This window comes from Phyllobates terribilis, unplaced genomic scaffold (genome assembly GCF_046119375.1).
Source record: "Phyllobates terribilis strain yellow unplaced genomic scaffold, ASM4611937v1 Scaffold_1__5_contigs__length_1240528914, whole genome shotgun sequence".
NCBI lineage: Eukaryota > Metazoa > Chordata > Amphibia > Anura > Dendrobatidae > Phyllobates > Phyllobates terribilis.
In genome coordinates, this window is record NW_027362761.1 from 195,391,296 (window position 1) to 195,415,595 (window position 24,300).

General features: G+C 44.0%; 1 protein-coding gene across 3 annotated transcripts in view; it reads left to right on the plus strand.

The window, feature by feature from the left end:
• Positions 1–1,248: 1,248 nt before the first annotated feature.
• LOC141253115 (transducin-like enhancer protein 4) overlaps positions 1,249–24,300 on the plus strand; it is a 147,591-nt gene continuing 124,539 nt past the window's right edge. For all 3 annotated transcript variants that reach the window (XM_073670874.1, XM_073670878.1, XM_073670885.1), the window contains exons 1-4: positions 1,249–2,009; positions 4,218–4,315; positions 5,792–5,855; positions 6,050–6,094. In XM_073670874.1, coding sequence (XP_073526975.1) covers positions 1,965–2,009; positions 4,218–4,315; positions 5,792–5,855; positions 6,050–6,094 — 252 coding nt within the window. In that variant the 5' untranslated portion in view covers positions 1,249–1,964. The remainder of the gene's footprint in view (positions 2,010–4,217; positions 4,316–5,791; positions 5,856–6,049; positions 6,095–24,300) is intronic.

Consider the following 24,300-nt stretch of genomic DNA (forward strand, 5'->3'; position numbering starts at 1 on the left):
GTTTCCCGACCAGGGGTTGCATGGTGCCGCCGGTCGGTATGAACAGACCCTTCGATTATTTGGCCAATCCAATCCGTGGCTAGGGAAGAGGACAATGCTTCTCCAGCACTCTCTGCAGTGCAGGCCGCTTGGCCACTAGGTGTCAGCACACGTGAACTCCACAATAGTTCATCACTTATTGTTTACATGAACTGAAGGAACAACAGAACAAGCCCCATTACAGAAATGCCTGGAAAGCTGGATCCTCGGAGGGGTCATGTGACTGGAAGCAGGTCACGACCTAAGAGTCGCCCTGATGGATGTGGGGATCCGGCCGGCAGCCATCCGTGCAGAGCATCGCTCGTGCAGAGCATCGCACAGGCAGCCGATTGAGCCCCCCTCGGGCGGGTTAGGGGCGCAGCCATCCGAGCAGCTTGTCGGGGCTGTAAATAGCACAGAACAGCTTCGCCCTCCTCCCCTCTCCTTCACAGGGAAATTATGCCAGCTCCAGTGGCGCGTAAAATTGCTATGAGCCAAGGGAAGTGGCTTGTACCGGAGCCGTGCGCGCACTTAGCGGGGATTTGTCAGCACGCTGCACAAGGCTGGTCCTGTCTCTTTAAGGAGACACCGGCCTCTAATTAGCCAGCATTCCTTGATGTGGGTGATAGCTAACATAGGACAAGGGAGGAGGACGTGCGGCCGGTAATGGAGGAGGACAAGCACCCCTCCTCTCCTGCTCCTCATGCCTCCATGCTTGTTTTCACCACAGATTGCCACACAGAGCAGCAGCAGCTCATCCACACACAGGCAGCGAGCAAGTGGCCCACGTTACTTTGATTGACAGCCGGACAAATGTTTCCCCTGTTTGAACGCTCGTTATGAGAAGTTCCAGCCCTCGTCCCACTTATCACACCGCCCATGGCGGGGCTTATGACAGACTCGGAATCTTATTGGATGACAGAGGGAGAAGAATGAGTCGGATTGGTCTGTACCCCACGTGGGGGTAAGCCACTGACAGCTGCTCCTTGCCCTTCTACTATTGGACAGCTAGGAAATGATAGGCAGTCATTGGAGAGAGGCGATTAACGTTCCTATGCTTCTGATAGGTCAGCCAGAGCCAGCGCTGGGCTCCTCGGGCGGGACTAACTTCTGCAATGAATCTTGGGAGTTGTGGTTTTCTGCGAGCATAATACACATACTAGCCAACGCGGAATGCCAAGGTTGTGGACTACAACTCCCAGCAGCCTCGCGAGTCTCGCCTCAATGTTGTGAATATGTATCAGAATGTTAATGATTTGCTGCTGCTAAATTTGGTCATAGAAGTCACCTACACAGAGCGTGTTGTTGGAGCTGCTGTGAGCGGCAGCCTGGCTGGTGTGGGGACGGAGCTTTATGAGCACTATTTTTCCTTCTTCCACCCCATCTGCTGAATTGTGCGTGGCTGATCACTCTGGGAGATCTTGGTCGAGTTGGAGGAGAAAATAAAAACGAGGGAGACTTCATACGATTGGGATTTAAGGGTTGAAAAGAGCGGACATCTACTCCACAAGAGAAGAGGAAATCGCTCGAGCCGCCAACTTGGTCGTCGGAGGAGATCGGGGAAAGCTCGCTGCCAAGTGCTTCCTCTACTCGTCACAAAGTTGTATCTGACAGGCGCTTTGTTCCACGGGAGCTGCGGGTGTCGTGCGTGGGAATCTGCTTGGATCGGGTGTCACCTCATCCCCAGCCAGTGTGCAGACAATGAGAGCGGGCTCGTCCTGAGCGTGGAATGTGCGCGGCGCGGCTCGGGGGGTGATCGGCGCTCCCCTCCGGCTGCCCGGTAACATTAGCTCTGCTATTAGCCCAGGAGCCCGGGGGCAGCCTGTCATTAGCTGGATCACACGCTCCCTCCTCCTCCTCCTCGCTGGGGGATCCCCCCTCTCCTCTCCGACAATTAGTCAATGAACCTTCGTGCTCCTGGGAGAGGCTCCTAACAAGAAGCTTGGATGATTCGCGACCTGAGCAAGATGTACCCCCAGTCCAGGCACCCGGTGAGTGGCCGGGGAAGGGTTAACCGGGGGGGGCAGGCGCGCGGCGGAGGAGGCTGCTGCCGCCGCCGCCGCCTTTGTTCCCTCCCGTCGTGTGTGTCTGTCTGGTGCTCGGTGGTCCTCGGTGCATTCCTCAGCCCCCCCTCAGCTGTGTGTGCATGATGGGACAGTGGAGCTGAAGAAGCCATTATGTCCCCCATATGGAGTGAGCTGCTGGAACATTTGGTGTCGCCCCCTCCTCCCTGCTGCCTCCACTGGCCGGTGCTGCCCCCTCCTCCCTGCTGCCTCCACTGGCCGGTGCTGCCCCCTCCTGCCTGCTGCCTCCACTGGCCGGTGCTGCCCCCTCCTGCCTGCTGCCTCCACTGGCCGGTGCTGCCCCCTCCTCCCTGCCTGCTCTGCTTATCTTGGACTGTGTGCTTTCCTCCTCACATAATGCACAGGGAGTGGGGGCTCCTCATCCCTGACCCCTGCCTCTGCTGGGGGGCTCTGTGGAGATGGACATTTCTGTAGAATGCCCCCTGGTTCATCTCCGTTTATCACCCTGACAGCCAGGTGATGGAAGATGTGCCGAGACCTCCCCCCTTCACTTCACACTTCCTTCATGCACACACTTTGTTTTTTTTTGTTTTTTTTCTGGCTTTTTTTTTATACAGTTTTACTATGTAGTTCTTTATTTTGGTGTTTTAAAAAAAACTATAGAGAAATGGATATTAAAAAAAATTAAATTCTGTAGACTCATAATGTGCACCAAAAGTGACGTAAAAGAAAAAATAATGCCATGGACCTAAAAGGTGCACCAAAAAAAATACTATGGACCGAAAACATGCACCAAAAAATGACCTTAAACAAAAAATAATGCTATAGACACAAAACGTGCTAAAAGTGACGTAAAACAAACAAAAAATCATGCTATGGACCCCAGACTTAAGGCAAAAATGATATTAAAACATCCCAAGCAAATATAAAAACGATGCCATGGACCCACAACATCCAACAAAAATGGCATAAAACATCCCAAACAAACACTAAAAAACAAACAAAAAAAAAAAAAACTATAGACCCAAAACTTGCACCAAACGTCAAGGAAAACATCCCATCCCTCATAAATGTTATATACCTAAATATGCACCAAAAAGTGACATAAAACATCCCAACCAGAAAACCAATGCTGTAGATGCAAAATGTACCCCAAAAGGAAGAAAATCTGTCCAAACAAAAAAAGCTATAAAACCCAAAGTAAAGAAAAAACAACTCCCCGCCCCCAATAAAAATAAAATAAATAGATAATTTGTAGGTTCATATCGGCTTGGGTGTAATTCTGATCCTATTATTCTAGGGCAAAGAAAGAAAAACATGCTGCATATTTTGGTTGTTTTCCTACAAACGTCCCTAATGAATGCGCTCAGTGTAATAATCACCATGGAGGCCGTGTCCTAACAAGTTGGCTCCTCGCATTTCCGGCTATTAAGTCCAATGTAATTGAAACATACAGTGATCCTTTAAGACACTATTGTGTAGACAGGGGAGGCTGATAGGAGATTGACTTTCCTCCGCCCAAATGATCTGATGTTCCTCTCTCTCTGGCAAATGACCTCAGAGAAAGGAAAAAAACATGCCGTGTTGTAGCCATTTTCTTCGAGGCGCAGACAAAACTAATTTGTAGAGTGGTTGAAATCGGAGACGCAGGAACAGCTTTTCCCCCTTCTAGTTTATTTCATTTTTGCCTGTGGGTTTGATGTACCATTGGGCTGTAAGGTGGCGGACCTTGATGGACGCTCATGGTGCGGCCCTTGGACTGTTGACATACAATGACACCTCTCTAGCATTCATACAATCAGGATGCAGTTTAGATTCTTACCTTATCAATAAATCCTGATCATTCAAGTGTCTGCTCTTTGTTTTTCACCTCTAAGTCAATATTTATTATTATTTTAGATGCATTGTATCTTTTTCTTGCCAATGCTGTATCCGTTCTGGGCTGCACATATGATAAGGGTCATTCAAAAATAATTTGTGATTTCCAGATGGCCTTTTATTCATTTATTATAGGGTTCTGCTTGGGAACTGCTTGTAATCTCTTTACAATTCTTGGACTTTGGGTTTGTGCTCGGATTATAATCATCTCCTCTTTATAGGGCAGACCCACGCCTTTTTGGCCGAGAAGACACAGCCTAGCCTGATCGTTTCATAATTAATATTTCTTGTTTTTAGGCTCCGCATCAGCCAGCTCAGCCCTTCAAATTCACCATATCCGAATCGTGTGATCGGATTAAGGAGGAGTTTCAGTTTTTACAGGCTCAGTACCACAGGTAATACTGTTTACTTTAGCTGATCCTTCTGTTTGCTTAGCCCTTGTTGTCAGTTTTTTCTCCGTGTGTGTACTTAAGGTGTTAACCGTTGAAAGGGTTTGGCCTTTTCCTATAGGAAATACCAGTTAAAACACCTTCTTCTCCTCAAAGCCAAATATGTAGTAGAGTATCCCTATTATCTCCGGTTCCAAGCATGTGCTATTATAAACTGCTGAACTGCTCCAACAATGGTACGAATGCCCTGGTGGAGCTTACCTGGAGGTGATCTCACCTGTGTGGATTACATCCTCCAGTGCCTAAGATCACAGGTGAGTGCTTTAAAAGGCTTGCTGGATGTACATGGTAAACATGTTTGGCAACGCAGAAGTGGGATGTAGTTGATATCCCGCTGTGCAGAATAAAACAAAAAAAAAACTTGGCGCTCTTTATTGAATACTTCGGTAACTGGAATTAATACACAAGTCATATATAATAAGTGTGGGCTATACTCCATTTGGAGCTATGTTTTTAGAAAGTGACATCTTCGATACTAGAAGATCCAAAATGAATAAAAGATGAATTCGAGCCTTCTTGATGTATACTGGTGGAGGAGAACAGATTGGGGACATCCGAAATGTAGGTCAAATGATGATTGGATCTGATCGTTTATCTCTGTAATCTGACAGTCCGATCACTGAGGAACTGGCTACATAAAAATCCAGCCTGGTATGCTTGTCCAATGACGCCAAAGGTTAACATCAAAGTAACTACCGGCAGTGGGAGGCAGGTATTATCCTGACAGGTGTTAGATTATACAGGCATGTCATGATAATCTCCCCCATACACACAAAGTGGCGTTAATTACTTTGATGTTATTCCACGCCTAATACGCTGCAGAAACCTACACGTCTGGTGTCTCCTTCCTGGCCGTGATCTCCTGGATGGACCATGCTAGATGGAGAGATGGTGCAGCTATGTCTTCCAAGACCAGCTAGGGTTGTAGATTGGAAAGGGTGGGGGTCCAATCAGTGAATCTTTCATTCCTGCTTCTGTTTACAACGTTGGATTGCATTGTTTAATCCCCCTTCATTTGAGTAACATGCAATACATGCCACCGCGGTAGTGAAAGGATTAAAGGAATTGGGATGTGCTGGTAAGACGCTCCCTTGTGATAAATATAGAGCCGTATGGGTTTATATTTGGAGATGTCTGCGTATAATATAGAGGTTTCATTACCCTAATAGTAGAGCCATCTTCAAGGACTCAACAGTTCAAGAGGAGCTCTTAAGTGGCTAGTAATGATGGGAGGGATGTCAATAGCCAAGGACAATGCGGGCCACTTTGATCTTGTACACTCTGCCCCTATTGACGTGTGTAATTTGGGAATTCTGTTGGCCAATGAGGAAGAAGTTAATTGCGTTAAGACGTCAGACATAGTTCTGCGGGATAAAGTCGGCTCGGTGTAAATATGACCATTTTTGTCATTGCTTTGTGCAGTTTGAAGCTGGAATGTGAAAAACTGGCCAGCGAGAAGACAGAAATGCAGCGGCATTATGTGATGGTAAGGAGGAACATTTCCCTTTTCTCGCTCTTTACATACCAGACTTGTATTGCTGGAGGCAAGAGCTGGATTATATGTAGAGGATTGGATATTCGGTGTGGTCCTCTGTCATATTCCAGCACTTGGAAGCAGCAGCCGTCGCTCCAAGGCTATCTAATGGGCTCTTTCTCCATTTCTCTTCTCTCTCCCTGTAGTATTATGAGATGTCGTACGGGCTGAATATCGAGATGCATAAACAGGTATGTCGATCGGCTTCCTTTCCCGGTGACTAGATGCCCCGTGCATTCTTCCTTCGCTCTGTGGATTAACTCAATAATGTTAAGAATTTCTAGAAAGGAAAAGCATAAAATGTAATATTTCTCTTGCCTGGAGGGCTTTCCTGCTTTAATATCATGGGTTCTTTACGTTCTGCAGTAATCTGCAGCGCAGAGTATTTCAGCTGACGTTCTGTTTCTGGCTTCTTTCTACGAGCGACATGTGGAGCTGATGTAACCGGTCTGCCTGATTGGCATGCGTGTAGATTTTGGAGAACGCATTTTCGGTTGTGGTGCGCCTCTGATATATTTGTATGTACCGACATCTGGATTGCTGGTGAAGAAGTGTTTTGTGATGGGGAGAAAAAAAATAAAACCCCGAATGCATTCGTTTTTATGGAACAGAAATAGAAATCCATCGCTTAAAGGACTAATTGTGCTAAAATCAAAAGCAATCAAAGCCCATTGTTGATTCTAAATTCAAGCGATAAATGACATTTTAATTCCAAACATTGTAAGAACAATTATGTTAAGGGTTGCGCTTCCACTTTAATGGGGAAGTTGTATGTGTAATTATGATTGGAATGGAGGATTAGCGAGGATTAAGTTTAATTAGAATATAATTTTCCATTACTGTCGTTTTTGTACAAATTAGTAATGTAAACAAGGCGGTAATACTTATGGACTTCATCAATTCCTGATGGCCCCAGTGAATTGCTGCATCAGACCTGCTTAGTAATTATCAGTGTTTAACTCTGATACCAGCTCTAAATTTTCGATGTCACTGTTTGCAGTCGGGAAATTAATTAGTCGCTTTAAAGAGTTTAATGATTTAAGATTTAGTGGCTAATGTCATGTCGAATCTTGTTTTTCCAAATATGTTTTTAATACGCGGTGCAATATCTTTATTTCTCGCCTTACCTTATTTATTTATTTTTTTCCCCTTTTATGAGGGATTTTGCTGAATTTTACGAGGGCGATTATGCTGTCATATTTCCACCCAGTCGTCTTGATTTTTTTTTTTTCTTTTTTACGGCTTAAAAGAGAAGCTTGATAATCTCCCTTCTACTCCAAAATTGATCTTTATACAGCCTTCCTTAAATGCAATCTTACACAAAATCCTGCAGGCTGTTTATCGCATTAAGAACTACAGACGGCCCCACAAAACCACCTACTTACTATATTCCTTTTTAATCTCCGCTTCCTCCTCTTTTCAAGCAAAGCCGTAGAGGGAAGGGAGGGGACGTTGGGGGAAGGGAGGGGGTGCGATCTGTCTTTGTTTTCCTCCACTAGACAGACGGCCTTGGTTCCTCTCAGGCACTCATCCAGATGTACTTACTCCATCCCCTTGTAATAGAAAGCAGGTTCGAATTCTGTGAAGTTGCCCCGCGGCATAATTGGACAGAGTATTACAGATCGGGCCAGGCTTATTAGATTTATGCCTCTCAGGGGTCAAGAGCAGGCTTCTCCAGAGACCATGGAAGTACCCCTTAGTAATTTGTGACCCTTCTATTTTAAACCTATGACTTTTATTTCTTTGAGAATTGTATTTTGTTGTTCTTGGCCCCTCTTGAGGCCCCCGTCTCCACCCCCTTCCTCCTCGTGTATTTTTTTTATACTTTGGGATGGCATACTGAAAATGAAGCCTTGGCAAATTGATGAAAGGATAAACACCCGGCTGTTACTCCGTGGGGTCGATGGTTTTTGAGCCCCTCCTTGTTTTTTGATGCTCCTCATCAGTCATCCAGTGTTGATTTTGATACAAGACTATTAAAGCGAAACCTATGGGGAATTTGTCATTCTGAAAGGCAAGCTAATGCAATTAGTACCAATTAAAGTACATTTAGTAAATTGGATTTAATCTTAATTAAGCCTGTGTAATGTTGCCAATTTTTAACAATTATGTTTGAGAACATAATTAATTTAAGTTTTGGAAACTGAGTAAATAGCTGGAGCCTGGCTGCTAAATGCAAGGAAAATGTAGATCTGCGGGGTCATTTAGTGCTGGTGTCTGCTTGTTTTCAATACCTCCGAGCGTAGAATGGTTTGTCTGACGGGCTTCGAGCACGAGGGGTTAAAAGTGGCCGTGCCTATTGAAAATGAATCTGTTGCTCTTGCCATGTAAATTTTATTGCCAGACCTGGGCAACAGCCATTTTGAAGTGCTGCTGAAATATTAATTGAGCAGACATGAAAGGGCTCGGCAGCCTGATAGGATGTCATAATTGTGGATGCAGCAGTCGATGGCAAATGATGATAAATGGCATTAGAATCCTTTTAGCAAACTGTAATAACTTGAAGGAGGGAGGCGGTATGGATTTGCTTTATACCTGATACCCTCTAGTACCAAGTGGATTGCCAATACTGCTTGTTTAGCATTTTCTAAGGGCTATAGGATATTGATTTTTGACTTACAAGGAATAGCTCTATTTTCACCATTGAAAAAAAAGTATTGCAGGTTGTTAAGAAGAAATTGACTTGAAGAGGGCTGACTGCTGCCCATCATGGAGCAAATAAAGCAAAACTGCCGAAGCATAGTGAAGCAGCGAGCTGGGCCCTCAGCAATTTGTTGCTATTAATTTACCATGCTCGACAGCAAATCAATCGGCATCTACTTCATCTGCTGGAGAAAATGCTGTCCAGGGCAGATAAAAGGGCCTGCGCCTTCCACTGAATAGACTGCATTTTCCAAAAGGAGGCTGAAGTTAATGTGTAAATAAGCGAAATCAAAGCCGCGGCTGCAGACCGAGCTGCTTTTAATTAGGTTGGGCCTTTTTAGGCTGTGTGCCCACGTAGCATTTTTCAAGCGTATATGCTGCGGAATTTCCGCAGCGTAAACGCTTGAAAAACGCATGTATATCCGCACCCCATGGTCCCCAATGGGATTCCGCAAGTTCTATGCACATGCTGCGGATTTTTCCGCAGCGTTTATGCCGCGTTCAAAAATCCGCAGCATGTCATTTAATTTTGCGTTTCCGCAAGCGGAATTGCCTTTGTCCAATGCATAAAAAAACGCAAGGCAATTCCGCATGTGGAAAACGCGCGAAAAATGCGCGATAAACACGTGCGGAATTCCGCATGCGTTTTTCCGGGAGAGGACTTGCATTTATATGCAGCAGAAATTTTCTGCTTCATAAATGCAACGTGGGCACATAGCCTTACTCAAGATTTTTTTTATTTTTATTTTTTTCCATTTTCTGATGCCTGATACAGAAGGAGTCCAGTTAACCCATGCACTGTAAGCTCCAGTAAAGAGCTTTGTACTCCATCTGGACATAGCCACAGTTAAGTCATTTTTTTTTTTTTCTTTTTTCTGTTCTTGGACCACAAAAGGAACACGGCATTCGCCAAATATAACTTAGGAATAATAAGCATTATGTTTACGGAGGCAGTGATTTATAGTCTGGGGAAGACGGAAATAGTAAAATGGAATGAAAAACATCCCCTACAATGTGACTTAGCGGTCTCTTGTGGATGTTAGGGCAGGTCTAGTCTGTAGATACTGTATGTATGTGCTATTGTGTCATCCATTAACTTAGCAAAATTCTGGCTTCTAGAATATTGCATGGCGCTCCTCATAGCGGTGCTCCAGAAGGATTATACTCTCTAGGACTTAGTCAGACGTCTGTTTGGTACTGTTCACATGTACATATTTTTTTTGCAGATAGTGTCCTCAAAAAAGAATGGAGGCATAACTTTTTTTCTTCGAGTGGATCAAACTTGCTAATGCAAGTCTATGGGCCCTTGACACGGGAACAACGCATTGATGGCATTCTAGTGTTGTCTGCTTTTCCTAGAAGTTTGAGAAACCGTCATCAGAATGTTTGTTTTTTTATTTTTTTTTCATGCATGAAAAAAAATAAGATGTCTGAATGAGGCCTTAAAAAAAAATTGCAATCTATTTATTTTGTAAATTTTACTCACTTGTATAGCACCATTCCACAGCGCTTTACAGTGGGGCTCACAATCTACATTCCCTATCAGTATGTCTTTGGAGTGTGGGAGGAAACCGGAGAACCTGGAGGAAACCCACGCAAACACGGGGAGAACATACAAACTCCTTGCAGATGTTGTCCTTGGTGGGATTTGAACCCAGGACCCCAGCACTAACCACTGAGGCACCGTGCTACCTCTATCCATAGGTGTTATATAAATGATGTTTCCTTATTGATAACAGGTTTGGAGACCAAATAAACTTCATGACTGAGCCCTAACCGTGAGCTGCAATACCAGATACAACTTGTTGACAGGTGGTGGTCCTGTTTTGGAGGAAAGTAGCCATTTGTTTCCAATCCTGAAAACCACTCCGTTAAACCATGTTCAGTAGTCCTTTCTTTTTTTCCTTTTTTTTTTTTTTTTGTCCTCCTGAAACCTGCAACCACATAAGTATATGCTTCTGACCATTAGGAAAACCCATATCTTGTTAGGGTAGTGTCAGGCTTCCTTTTTCACTTCTTGACCCTCTGATGCTACTTGACGAATGACTTTCAGCAGTGAGAACCAGAGGGGGAACATGGCATAGTGATCGCCTGTCCTGCTGGCAGTGCCGCTGTGTAGGCCACGGCAGGCTGATGGCTGGACTGTATATCTGTACAGAAGCTTACATGGGTGGCAAAAGACCGCTGAACAGTTTCGCTTCTGTAATGTTCACAAGAGTGTTTCCTGGAAAATAGGAGAATTGAAAACTGCTTAGGTTTGCTGCGGTTTGTGCGAAAAGAATGTATCAAAGTCTCGCTCAAGAATTGAACTGCAATTTTTCACGGAATGGCTATTTTTTTTTTTCCTACAACTTTTGTAGGAGATTTGAAATTATCACCTACTTTTAATGCTGGGTTGATCTGACTGCGTACAGATGTTTAGTCAACAGCGCTCTCCTACCATGGGAGTAGGTGGTTGTCTCTTTGGAGAGCTACTGGCGGACATAAACATTGGAGAAGTGTGGGCCAGATCTGTTGACCGTGTATGGAGGTGTTCTGTCTCCCTCTAAGGAAGAAACCTAATGTTTGCTCGAAGGACTTATTCAGCTGAGCGTGTTATATAGATACGAGTTCAATCAACCAATATGCAATAGAACTGATCAGATGGCCGTTTTTTCACAGACTCTGTGTAACTGCAGACTTGATAATCCTCGCATCACGCACACTGCGAGGATTGTCCAGACCAACGGCGTGTTTGTGACCAGAAGTAAGCGATTTGCTGACTAGACATGTGCCACCTCGCTCAATTCAAGTGTATTGAGGGAGGCCGGACACTTAGTAGGACTATGGCCGGGAGTATGCAAATCGTACTGCGGTCACGTGAACGTCCGCTCCCTGCATCGGTGAATCCTCCTAGCGCACAGTGCGCGTGATGTGAAGGATCACAATTCTGCAGTCATGTAAAGTGTAGCATCTTCCTCGAATTCCAACCTGTGCTTTATTTCGGATTCAGAGGCCTCTTTCAGTACGTTGGTGGATGTGACATGGTCAGCCCCTTCCTTTTTTGAAGTTTTATATCTGTGTGGGCTTCCTTTAAATAGCCGCGTGCAATGTAAATTAGCCAGGATTCAAGGATGGGAGCACACAGTTGGTAAACCAGAGTGACCACCATTTGCGCCCTGTGTTTGCTGAGATATTTGAGGCAAGGTTGGCCATGTGGCCTGTATTGGGATCCAAGCAAAGGTTTCTGGAACCACAGTGGAACGTTAATTACAGACTGCATGTTATTCTTTCTACTGTAGCAAATAAAAGTGAAGACAGCCACACAGATATAACATTCTGTCATCATTTTTCTTTTTTCTTGATTTCGATCCACCCCATGACTTGGTTGTAAAGTGAAGAACTGTTCCCCCCCCCCCCCAGCTGACAGTTTGCTTATGGAGTAAGTGCAAACAGCAAGTGGTGATTATCTTGAAACAACTTTGTAAATGAGTAGTCGGTTCACTACCAGTCATTGATATGCTGGCAACCTTCTTAGATAAACACTATGGCTCTAATCTTTCTCTAATTGTCAGGCTATAGCATTGCCAACATTGTACATTCAAGCCCTTTTTGAAAGCGAGGCCACCTCCTCCCTCTCTTCATCGGGCCTTTTTTTTATTTCTCACAGTTTAAGAGGTCTGGGTCTCTTAAATTTTCCAGACAAGACTGTTTACTGTATTTTGGTAAACCAAAGTATTACCCGGTGGCTTTGAGCCACATCCATTAAACTGAGCAGAACTGTGGTTTTGCAGTCTTCAGCAACCAAGCAAAACATGTTGTGTCTTCAGATCTTTCAGATCTTGCTTTCTGTTCCTGTTTTTTTTCTCTCTACCCCGTATGGCTTAGGCATGAGAAACTTTGAAAGTACAATCTTTAGAGTTTGATACCGTGTTTGTTTAAAAAAAAAAAAAAAAAAAAAAATTCAAGTTCTTTACAGATGTAATTAAATCTCTTTGCTTGTAATGTGTTTCATTGGGGATAGAGCTAATTAAACGCCTCCACCCTACCTATCCTAAAGTGTTTGAATCCAAAGTAATTGGAATAGGAAGTCCAGAACACCCCCTGGATCAGTAAAACTTGTGACTGTTGTTATGGCCATCATTAAGGACTTACTTTCCAAACTCCTAGGCCATCGGTGGAGAAGTTCTTGCACGTTTTACCCACCGAGGCGGAGTCCTGGCCTCCCTATTCCACTTGGCTTGCTCTCCACTTCATTTGGCCATGCACTTGGATCAGAGAAGAACTCTTAACCTGCAGTGAGCTAATGTTTTGTCTATTTTCTAAAGTGATTTGTGATATTCATACAACGGAATTGCTTCATAAATTTTCACTATTCCGCATGATGTTGCAGAGGCTTCGCCACAACAAATCTGCACCACATTGTTCAGATTTTACTGCTCATTTTCACCTGTGGATCACGTAAAGGAAAGCAAAGCTAGGATCCTCCCCGGGTGCTTCTGACAAGGGGTCCCTTGTTGGTCTCTGTATCACCCCTCCTTCTACAGTAAGACTGGCCAAACATATTAGATGGCCGTCAGGCCATAATTTGGCCGAGAGCCATGTCTGCCTACTCTACAAAAACAGGAGTGTTCATTCGGCCAAACGCTCCTGTGTTCCCTATGAAAAAGCCGGCGACTGACACGTCGCCTGTGGCTTATCTCAATGCAGTCGGCACTCCCAAATTCGGCATGATCGTCATCTCTCTTGACTAGAGATGAGCGGTGTTCGACTAGAACTGTTCGCCAATCTCAAATTCGAGCTGTTTTGGGCGGTGTTCGAGTTGTTCGACGAACCCGAACGATTTGCAAAAAATTCGGCTGTTCGAGGTTATGTTCGATAACTGTTCGTGCACCAAAAGCGTGTCCTGCATGTCTGGCGCTATTTAGAGCACCAATCATGCAGGGATTGTCTGCCACTCACTGTAATGCCACAGCCATGGTGGTTGTGGCATTACAGTGATTGCCCAAATCGATGGGAACAGTGCTCACAGTGAAACATGAAAAGCCGGCAATTCAGCAGCGGCATACACCTGTACCCGACAATTTAGAACCGAAAGAATAGAGCTTCACACATAGATTAGATAGATATAAACATGTCAGCCACATATATACGAAGTACAGTGAAAGTGCTGCTTACTGTACTTGTCATTTAGCGTAAAGGATTTATCAAAAAAAATAATAGTGTTTTCATGCACCGTCTCTTTAAAAAAGCCGGCCGGCAATTCAGCAGCGGTACCCGACAATTTATAACAGACAGAATAGAGCTTCACACATAGATTAGATAGATAGAAACATGTCAGTCACATATATATATGAAGTACAGTGATAGTGTTGGTTACTGTACTTGTCATTTAGTATTAAAATAAAGGATTTATTATTAAAAAAATTGGCGTGGGGTTCCCCTTAATTTTAGGCTCTAGCGGAGGTTAAGCAGACGGCTGGGGCAGATGTTTGAAGCCTGGGAAGGGGGTAATACCCACAGAGCTTCCCAGGCTACTAATATCAGCCCCCAGCTGAATACATAGCCTTTACTAGCTATTAAAATGGGGGACCCCCCCAAAAAAATGACGTGGGGTCCCCCCTAATATAATAGCTAGCAAAGGCTAGGCAGACAGCTGGGGGCTGATATTAATAGCCCAGGAAGGGAGCCATGAATATTGGCCCCCTCCCAGGCTAGAAACACCAGCCGTCAGCCGCCCCAGAAATGGCGCATTCATAGGATGCGCCAATTCTGGCACTTAGCCTCGCTCTTCCACGCTGCCCTGGTGCGGTGGCAGGGGGTAATAGGGTTGGGGTTGATGTCAGCTTATAATGCCAGCTGACATCAAGCCCAGGTTAGTAATGGAGAGGCGTCTATAAGACACCCCCATTACTAACCCCATAGTCAAAGTTAAAAAAAACACAAACACCCAGAATAAAGTCCTTTAATTGAAATAAAGACACAATCCTTTATTGTTCTAAATTAAACCATACTTACCGTCACGCCCATTCCAGCTGAAGCCAACGATCTCCTGCAATAAAAGAAAAATAATAAAGCAACCTCATCCTTACCTTTCCATGGTTCCCACGACAGCTTCAGCTCTGCTACATCGAGATGACAGGCTGGACCGCAGCAGAACGCTGCCATCCAGCCTCTCATCCCGCAGACACGGAGAAGCGCAGGCTTGCTTGCGCTGCTCAGCGTCTCTCTGTGACGACATCCAGATGAGCAGAGTTCATGTCCAATGAACTCGGCTCACCTCATGCACGTCACTGACAGCGTGGGAAAATTCTCACGCTGAAGCGGTGAGTGCAGGAGAATTCTCCCACGCTGTCAGTGACGTGCATAAGGTGAGCTCATGTCCAATGAACTCAGCTCACCTCCTGCACGTCACTGACAGCGTGGGAGAATTCTCCTGCACTCAGCGCTTCAGTGTGAGAATTCTCCCACGCTGAAGCGCTGAGTGCAGGAGAATTTTCCCACGCTGTCAGTGACGTGCATGAGGTGAGCCGAGTTCATTGGACATTAACTCGGCTCATCTGGATGCCCTCACAGAGAGACACTGTGGAGCGCAAGCAAGCCTGCGCTTCTCAGTGTCTGCGGGATGACAGGCTGGATGGCAGCGTTCTGCTGCGGTCCAGCCTGTCATCTCGATGTAGCAAAGCTGAAGCTGTCATGGGAACCATGGAAAGGTAAGGATGATGTTGCTTTATTATTTTTCTTTTATTTCAGGAGATCGTTGGCTTCAGCTGGAATGGGCGTGATGGTAAGTATGGTTTAATTTAGAACAATAAAGAATTGTGTGTTTATTTCAATTAAAGGACTTTTTTCTGGGTGTTGTGTTTTTTTTAAATACTTTACTAGAAATTCATGGTGGTCATGTCTAATATTGGCGTGACCCCATGAATTTCGGGCTTAGGGCCAGCTGATAATGCCAAGCTGGCCCTAACCCCTTTATTACCCAGTGAGCCACCGCATCAGGGCCCTGGATGAGTTGGGTACAGCGCCAGAAGATGGCGCTTCTATGAACGCGCCATTTTCCGGGGTGGCTGCGGACTGCAATTTGCAGCGGGGGTGGCCCAGAAAGCTTGGGCCTCCCTGCGCTGCGGATTCCAGCCCCCAGCTGCCTAGTTGTACCTGGCTGGACACAAAAACAGGGCGAAGCCCCACGTCAATTTTCTTTAAATTATTTCATGAAATAATTAAGAAAAAAAGGGCTTCCCTATATTGTTGTGTCTGGCCAGGTACAAATAGGCAGCTGGTGGTTGGGGGCATCCCGTTCCTGCCTGCTGTACCTGGCTGGACACAAATATAGTGCGAAGCCCCACGTCAATTTTTTTTAAATTATTTCATGAATTTCCTGAAATAATTTTAAAAAATTGAAGTGGGGCTTCGCACTATATTTGTATCCAGTCAGGTACAGCAGGCAGGAACGGGCTGCCCCCAACCACCAGCTGCCTATTTGTACCTGGCCGGACACAACAATATAGGGAAGGCCTTTTTTTCTTAATTATTTCATGAATTTCATGAAATAATTAAAAAAAAAAGTACGTGGGGCTTCGCCCTATTTTTGTGTCCAGCCAGGTACAACTAGGCAGCTGGGGGCTGGAATCTGCAGCGCAGGGAGGCCCAAGCTTTCTGGGCCCCCCCCGCTACAAATTGCAGTCCGCAGCCACTCCGGAAAATGGCGCGTTCATAGAAGCGCCATCTTCTGGCGCTGTACCCAACTCATCCAGGGCCCTGGTGCGGTGGCTCACTGGGTAATAAAGGGGTTAGGGCCAGCTTGGTATTATCAGCTGGCCCCAAGCCCAAAATTCATGGGGTCACGCCAGTATTAGACATGACCGCCATGAATTTCTAGTAAAGTATTTAAAAAAAACACAACACCCAGAATAAAGTCCTTTAATTGAAATAAAGACACAATTCTTTATTGTTCTAAATTAAACTATACAGTGAGGAGCGCAGGCATGCTTGCGCTCCTCACTGTCTCGCTGTGACGGCATCCAGATGAGCCGAGGTCATGTCCAATGAACTCGGCTCACCTCATGCACGTCACTGACAGCGTGGGAAAATTCTCACGCTGAAGTGCTGAGTGCAGGAGAATTCTCCCACGCTGTCAGTGATGTGCATGAGGTGAGCTCATGTCCAATGAACTCAGCTCACCTCCTGCACGTCACTGACAGCGTGGGAAAATTCTCCTGCAATCAGCGCTTCAGCGTGAGAATTTTCCCACGCTGTCAGTGACGTGCATGAGGTGAGCCGAGTTCATTGGACATGAACTCTGCTCATCTGGATGTCGTCACAGAGAGACGCTGAGCAGCGCAAGCAAGCCTGCGCTTCTCAGTGTCTGCGGGATGACAGGCTGGATGGCAGCGTTCTGCTGCGGTCCAGCCTGTCATCTCGATGTAGCAGAGCTGAAGCTGTCGTAGGAACCATGGAAAGGTAAGGATGAGGTTGCTTTATTATTTTTCTTTTATTGCAGGAGATTGTTGGCTTCAGCTGGAATGGGCGTGACGGTAAGTATGGTTTAATTTAGAACAATAAAGGATTGTGTCTTTATTTCAATTAAAGGACTTTATTCTGGGTGTTTGTGTTTTTTTTAACTTTGACTATGGGGTTAGTAATGGGGGTGTCTTATAGACGCCTCTCCATTACTAACCTGGGCTTGATGTCAGCTGGCATTATAAGCTGACATCAACCCCAACCCTATTACCCCCTGCCACCGCACCAGGGCAGCGTGGAAGAGCGAGGCTAAGTGCCAGAATTGGCGCATCCTATGAATGCGCCATTTCTGGGGCGGCTGACGGCTGGTGTTTCTAGCCTGGGAGGGGGCCAATATTCATGGCTCCCTTCCTGGGCTATTAATATCAGCCCCCAGCTGTCTGCCTAGCCTTTGCTAGCTATTAAATTAGGGGGGACCCCACGTCATTTTTTTGGGGGGGTCCCCCATTTTAATAGCTAGTAAAGGCTATGTATTCAGCTGGGGGCTGATATTAGTAGCCTGGGAAGCTCCGTGGGTATTACCCCCTTCCCAGGCTTCAAACATCTGCCCCAGCCGTCTGCTTAACCTCCGCTAGAGCCTAAAATTAAGGGGAACCCCACGCCAATTTTTTTAATAATAAATCCTTTATTTTAATACTAAATGACAAGTACAGTAACCAACACTATCACTGTACTTCATATATATGTGACTGACATGTTTCTATCTATCTAATCTATGTGTGAAGCTCTATTCTGTCTGTTATAAATTGTCGGGTACAGATGCTGAATTGCCGGCCGGCTTTTTTAAAGAGACAGTGCATGAAAACACTATTATTTTTTTAAATAAATCCTTTACACTAAATGACAAGTACAGTAAGCAACACTCTCACTGTGCTTCTTATATGTGTGACTGACATGTTTCTATCTATCTAATCTATGTGTGATGCTCTATTCCTTCTTGTCTAAATTGTCGGGTACCGGTGTATGCCGCTGCTGAATTTGCCGGCCGGCTTTTTTAAAGAGAGTGTCTTCTGAGCAGTTTGTCAGCTTTTGGACACCTTTGCAGGTGTTTTCTATGTGTTTCTATGTGTTTTTGTTTGCCTGCCATTGGTTTTAACGGTGTTCTAAGGTGTTCGACGAACAGTTCGACGAACAGTTCCTCGAACATCCCGGTGTTCGACGAACCGAACCGAACCCGAACACTACGGGGGTGGCTCAACACTACTCTTGACCATCAGTCTGCCGACACCCCCAAACATATTAGACCGTCTGCGAACCCATCCAATAACACTTCATCCAATGTGATCTCTGGAAACTGTGGTTGTATTGGTCACATGGAACAATTCTTTTGTTTCCTAGACTTGTGCATTTTGCTACAAACCTGTGGGTAATCTACAGCTATTGCTGGTTTATTATGTTTTTTTTCCATTGCTGCAGTGGATTTTGCGCCTTCCGACACAGATGAAACAATCTGTAGCATATCTGCCACCCGTGAATATACTCTTTTCGTATTTACAAGGGATTCCATTTCAGCACCTTGTACCACTGCAATTCGAGGCACCATACACTTCCAACAATGTGCGGTAACAGCAGCGTTTGCCAGCACAATAAAATTGTGCGCATTTGTGTGCATAAAAAAAAGACGCTTCTGATTGTGCCAAGTGGTTAGCAATGGGACTATTGTAGTAAAGCGGTAGCCAAGACGTGTATATAGTTTAGCTTTTTTCTAAAGAATGTCGGGGCAAAGCCACCTTCAAAGTAGTTGGGTGCTGTGTATATGTGTGAGATGGAGAGATATATAAATTTAATTCTACAGCGCTTCACAGACAACATTGGCACTGTCCCCGTCGGGGCTCACAATCTGAATTCCCTATCAGTATGTCTTTGGAGTGTATCTATAAAAGGTGTTCCTACTGGAGTGGCAATTAGTCTGCCTCCATTGCAGTCGTTCTAGAGGTCAGCTGGCTCCTTATTTAGGGTGTCTTGGTGTACATTAGTCAGGTATTTTGTGTTTCATGGCTGGGTAAGATGGACCAGACATTTGGAGCCCTTGCAGCTCTTGTTGCTGCATTGCCAAGGAGGGCTTTTGGATGCTTTGCAAAGGTAGAGGAGGCATAAATCTAAATATGACAGCTTCAGCTTGTTCCCATCTCTTACATTAGTGTGTACACTGCAGGCAATTCCTATGTAATGAAGCATGATGCTTAGTGTTTATTGTAAAGGTGACAGAGCCAGTATACTAGAACGTATATTTCTGCATTATATATGGATTTCAAACATGGACAACCTCCAATAAGTTTCATTACCCCCATCCCAATATCCCCACTGTCTTATTTCTTTTTTTTCCTGTGCTGAAGCCTTCTCCATCACTGTGTTCCCATTGTTCAGCCGTCAGGAGGGGAATCTATTTCTCAATAAGACCAGAAGAAGCCTATGGCAGAATTGAGAACCTAAGCACATTTTTTTTTCTTATTCCTTTCATTCACTTTCCGTTCTGTCTCTAGGTGGCTGTGATGACATTGCCTATGCTTTCTTCATACTTCGCTATTCAGCTAATTTGACCTTGCATTAGTAAGCTTGGCATCAAACGCCATAGTTCTTAACCTTGATACTCCTGTATTATACTCAATCATTCTTAACCTTTTGCAGAACTAAAATGCATCGTAATGGTAAAATTGAAGATGTCTGAAATTGTTAATGGATTTGGTCACTACTTTTTTTTTTTTTTTTTTTTTTATTGATGGTCTAGCCTTAGAATAGGCCACCGATATCTGATCGGTGAGGGTGGGAAACCCAACAGCCCCGCTATCGGCTGTCACTGGCAGCGGCCGGCGACTCTTGGGGCTGCTTTGACACAGCAGCGCCGTTATTTTTACAGTGGCTGTGGATGGGTACTGCAGATTCATCCCCTATTCAGATGACCCCCTACTATAGTTTTGATGGATCTGCTGTGTTCCAAGAGCTTCCAGGTGGCACCAATAACAGCTAATTGGTGTGGGTGCTAGGTGTCACCCCCCCACCCATCAGATATTGATGGCCTCTCATAAGGATAGGCCATCAATATAAAAAAAAAAAAAGTACTGACAGATCTTGATGTTATATAGACATTCAATATTTTTCAAGATGTATTCATTGCTGCTTATGCAAACATTTCCAGACTGTACAATCCTTTTTTTTTCTCTCTAAAGCTTTCAATCTAATATACTTGAATGTCATTTCTGTACAGGTTTTATTGATAGTTACAGGTAATGTATTGGCCGTTTCCCTTCAATAAATAAACCCTATGGCATGCCATTCTGATCTTTTACCTCTTAGTTAGCTGAATGTTTGTTTAGGCAAATTGCTGACCTTGTGAAATATACAATGTTTTATTGCATTTCTTCTGACGTTGTAATAAATGTTGATTTCTATGCTTTTTTTTTTTTCTTTTATGTAATTTTTAACTGAACTTTATGACTTGTAAATAACTCTTCGTAAAAGAGTCGACAAAAGTAACTTGGCTTACGTGTACAGTTTACTCCGGCTTATCAGCTTTTATGGTATGTTAATCTTGCGCGATTAAAGGTATATGTTATTTTTTTCCTCCTTGGACATTGATTGACTCTTAAGTAAACAGAGACAAAAGCACTTGAACACTCTTGGTTTAATCAGTTTGCTCAAGCACTTCAACAAGCTGTCAGATTAGAAAGTTTAAGTTCAAACGTTTGTCCTTCAGTTTCCACTGCAACTAGATCTTTACTGACGTGTATGAGCGAGGCTGTACATTTACCCATATAGTTCAAGCAGAACTGTGCAATCCATGTGTCTTGGGCATTGCCTCATAATCCTGGAGGTACTTTGTGGTACCATTTAATTCTTTTGTCATCTTGTCAATATTTTAATTACGTATCTGTGAAAATCCGGTATCACCAGCATGTTTTCAATGTGGAAAGGGGAGTAGAGCCTCTCCCGGACTCTAGAGCACATACATAACGTGGCTGGCTTGAGTTAGAACATGGATTCCACAATTTATTACAAGTATGTAAAAACTACATCTGACTACACCAGAATGCCAGTTGTAACCAAGTGGCTAATAATCAAATGCAAAAATATCTCTAATATATCCCTCTTAACAAAACACCTAAGGAAAAATGAAAATAAAGTGCCATATTTCAGGATGAGATATCGACTGCTGACTGATTAATATTCGACGTTGTATATACACATTGTAATTTGTACATCGTGACTTCCAGTGACGTAATATACTGATTCCTATTCAAAGTAATACTAATGCAGTATCTCCTCCTACCTAACGGACCGGACCTTCAGCGTCACCCACTCCCACACCTCATCCTTGCCCCACCCCCTTTCTGTTGGAGTTCCCCAAGGCTCAGTCCTGGGACCACTACTCTTCTCCATATACACCCTTGGCCTGGGGAAGCTCATCGAATCCCACGGCCTACAATACCACCTCTACGCCGACGACACCCAGCTCTACCTCTCTGGCCCCGACATCTCCGCCTTACTATCCAAAATTCCCCAATGCCTATCCGCCATCTCATGAATAAAATGATACCTGGATCTCTGCGATCCGATGTCTTATTCCAGAGGAATCCACGCATTTCTTAATATGTAAATGAGCTGTTAAGATCTATGGGATGGACATAGAACCTGAGAATCTGCCTCCACAGCTTGTTCTAAAGAAAAGGGGGTGTTACCAACATGGGACATGTAGATCAGTGGTGCAAACTGTCCTTAATTACATGTCTCACCCTAGTAACGCTCGCTTTCATTTAAAATAGGCTCCGGAGGCAGATTCTCAGTGAGATTTTTGTCCGGCCCATACATAGTAAGAACAAATATGTATTACTCTGGATTAAGATATCAGATCACAGATATGAAGGCATCATTTTATTCCGCTTCCTATAACCTTCCTGTCTATAGCTGTCTTAGGAGGGTTGATCCTACTGACGCCCTTTAATCGATTTGAGAGTTTGACTTGTTTACGTTGCAACAGTAAATTGATTTACTTTAGATGCAATGTTTTGGGTATGCTGAAAGTCAATTTCTTCCCAGTTCTTGCTCGTGGCTTTTTTTTATGTTTTGGACATGAGGCTGTCATCTTCTGATCTTCTTATTGAAAGCTGGGAACAATGATGGTCATACAACATCAGATGCATGTTTTCTGCCAGCGAAAAGTGTATTTCTGTGGAATCTTCTGACAATATAGTGTGTACGGGTGTTCACCAGACTGTCGCCTGATGGCAGATGCTGTGAAGAAGGATCAGCATATTGAATTTCGAAATGCCCTGATTCTGTGTGTGTGTGTGGTATCTTGAGCAGTAGAAAGACCTTTAGGCTAAGTTCACACATGTTGGGTTTTTTAGCGTCACAGATCTGCAGCAAAACCCAGTCTCAGGCAGGAAATCAGCTGCGTCAAATATGCAGGTTTTGCTGCGTTTTCTTTGGTTTTTTTTTGCATTTTTTTTTCACTTTCCTTCTGTCTGTTTATGCATGTACATAAAGTTCTGTGGGGGGGGGGGGGAATTCTATTTTGCCATCAAAAATGCTGAAAGAAGTGACATGCTCTATTTTCCAAAAACCCAACCAAGGCACAAAATACGCAACAGCAAAAAAAAACATAATGTGTGAACAGAGAATTCTGGTTTCTCATAGACTTTGCTGGTACTGCAAAACGCAGCTGAAAATTTGCATAAAAATTTGCAGCAAAAAACCGCTGAAAAACCCAACATGTGTGAACATAGCCTCTGAGATTGGAGTCTGCTTCTGCTGTTCACTTTCTTCTACGGAGCATTCTTCATATCCCATTTTGAGCCTGTATATTCTATATAAAGCTTTTGAAATAGTAGCCTTATGGCATAGGAAGCACAAAATGGCATTGGGACCATCATTTCATGTGCTTGGACTTGGCAGTGAAGTATGTCCTTACATCCCTCTCCAGCCTCTTGGTGACAAGCCAGCAGAAACATTCCTTGTTAAATGAAGATGGTCCTTTATCGATTTGACCCATGCTGTTCTCATCCTTTGTCACATTTAGAGGTGTGAGGATCAGGATCTGGATGGCTTCAGCAGTATATGTAACAGCGTTGCCATTTCCTCCTATTGATTTTCCTTCTCTCTCCCCCTCCCTTTTCCCACACCTTGTATTATATATTTTGTTCTCCTTAACAGACTTGCCATTGAGCAGTGATGTGCATTTTCAAAGCAGAAATGCTATATTGATTGAGCAGTTGACAACGCTTTTGTTTGATTTTTCATTTTCAAATGGCGTGAGATTTTTATTTTTCATTTTTTTTTTTTTTTGTCAAATATATGCATGATGAAATACAATATAAAAGGAATAAAGGTAGAACCCCCTTTATTTCTTTATTCTCTCTTGCTGTCTTTGGACATAATGGATTTAGATCTGCTCTTTTTCTTCCTTTCTTTTCTCTACGTAGGGTATTGTGAGTGGGTTTTCTATCGCCACGCTGCATTTAGAAGCCGTAATATAGCAGCTGTTGATACGGAAGGTTCTTAATGCGTCGGACGGCATTAGGAAATGTAGCAAGGCCTAATAGCTTTTTGAAATTTGGATTGGGATAAACCGTATCTTTTATGAATGTATGTGTTCACGGATGCATGACCCACATAACCTACAAATTTGATTGGGTTGGCATCAACTGATGGATGGCAGATTAGAATCCCGGGGTTTTCAGGCTACAGATTTGTTGTCAAGCAAGATTTATCAGATGCAATCAGAATTTCAAGAGGCTAGGCCGAAATTCCTGAGCACGGATGTTTTTATATATAATTTTTTTTTTTTTTTTTTTTTTTTTATAAATCCCCCCCTCCCACCTTTTAAAGTGTAATGGTAATGTTTTGTATGAGGCGAGGAGACAAATGTATGTATATTGGATGAATCTTCTCTCCCTAAAGCTGTCTGTCTGTTGTTCATCAGAAAGCAGGTCGCAGCTCACTGAGCAGAAGAAAAGATTTTAATAGAAGTTGTGCCAAAGGCTGTAATGCATCATTTTAGGGCCCTAATTACATTACAATGACAAATATCAATGGTGACAACAGCAATAACCTACATCCTTTAATGGCTGTGCTGGAAAAGCAGTTTGGGCTCTGCGCCATTAGTTTAGCCTTGCTTTCAGAATCACAGACCATTAGGAACGTGTTTCCATAGTGTTACTGTACAATAAGTTAAGCCCAGTAGTAAGAACTCTAGACGTCTCTCTATAGCTTGATCTCTCGGGACGCCAAAGTTACTAAGGCAACATATGAAATG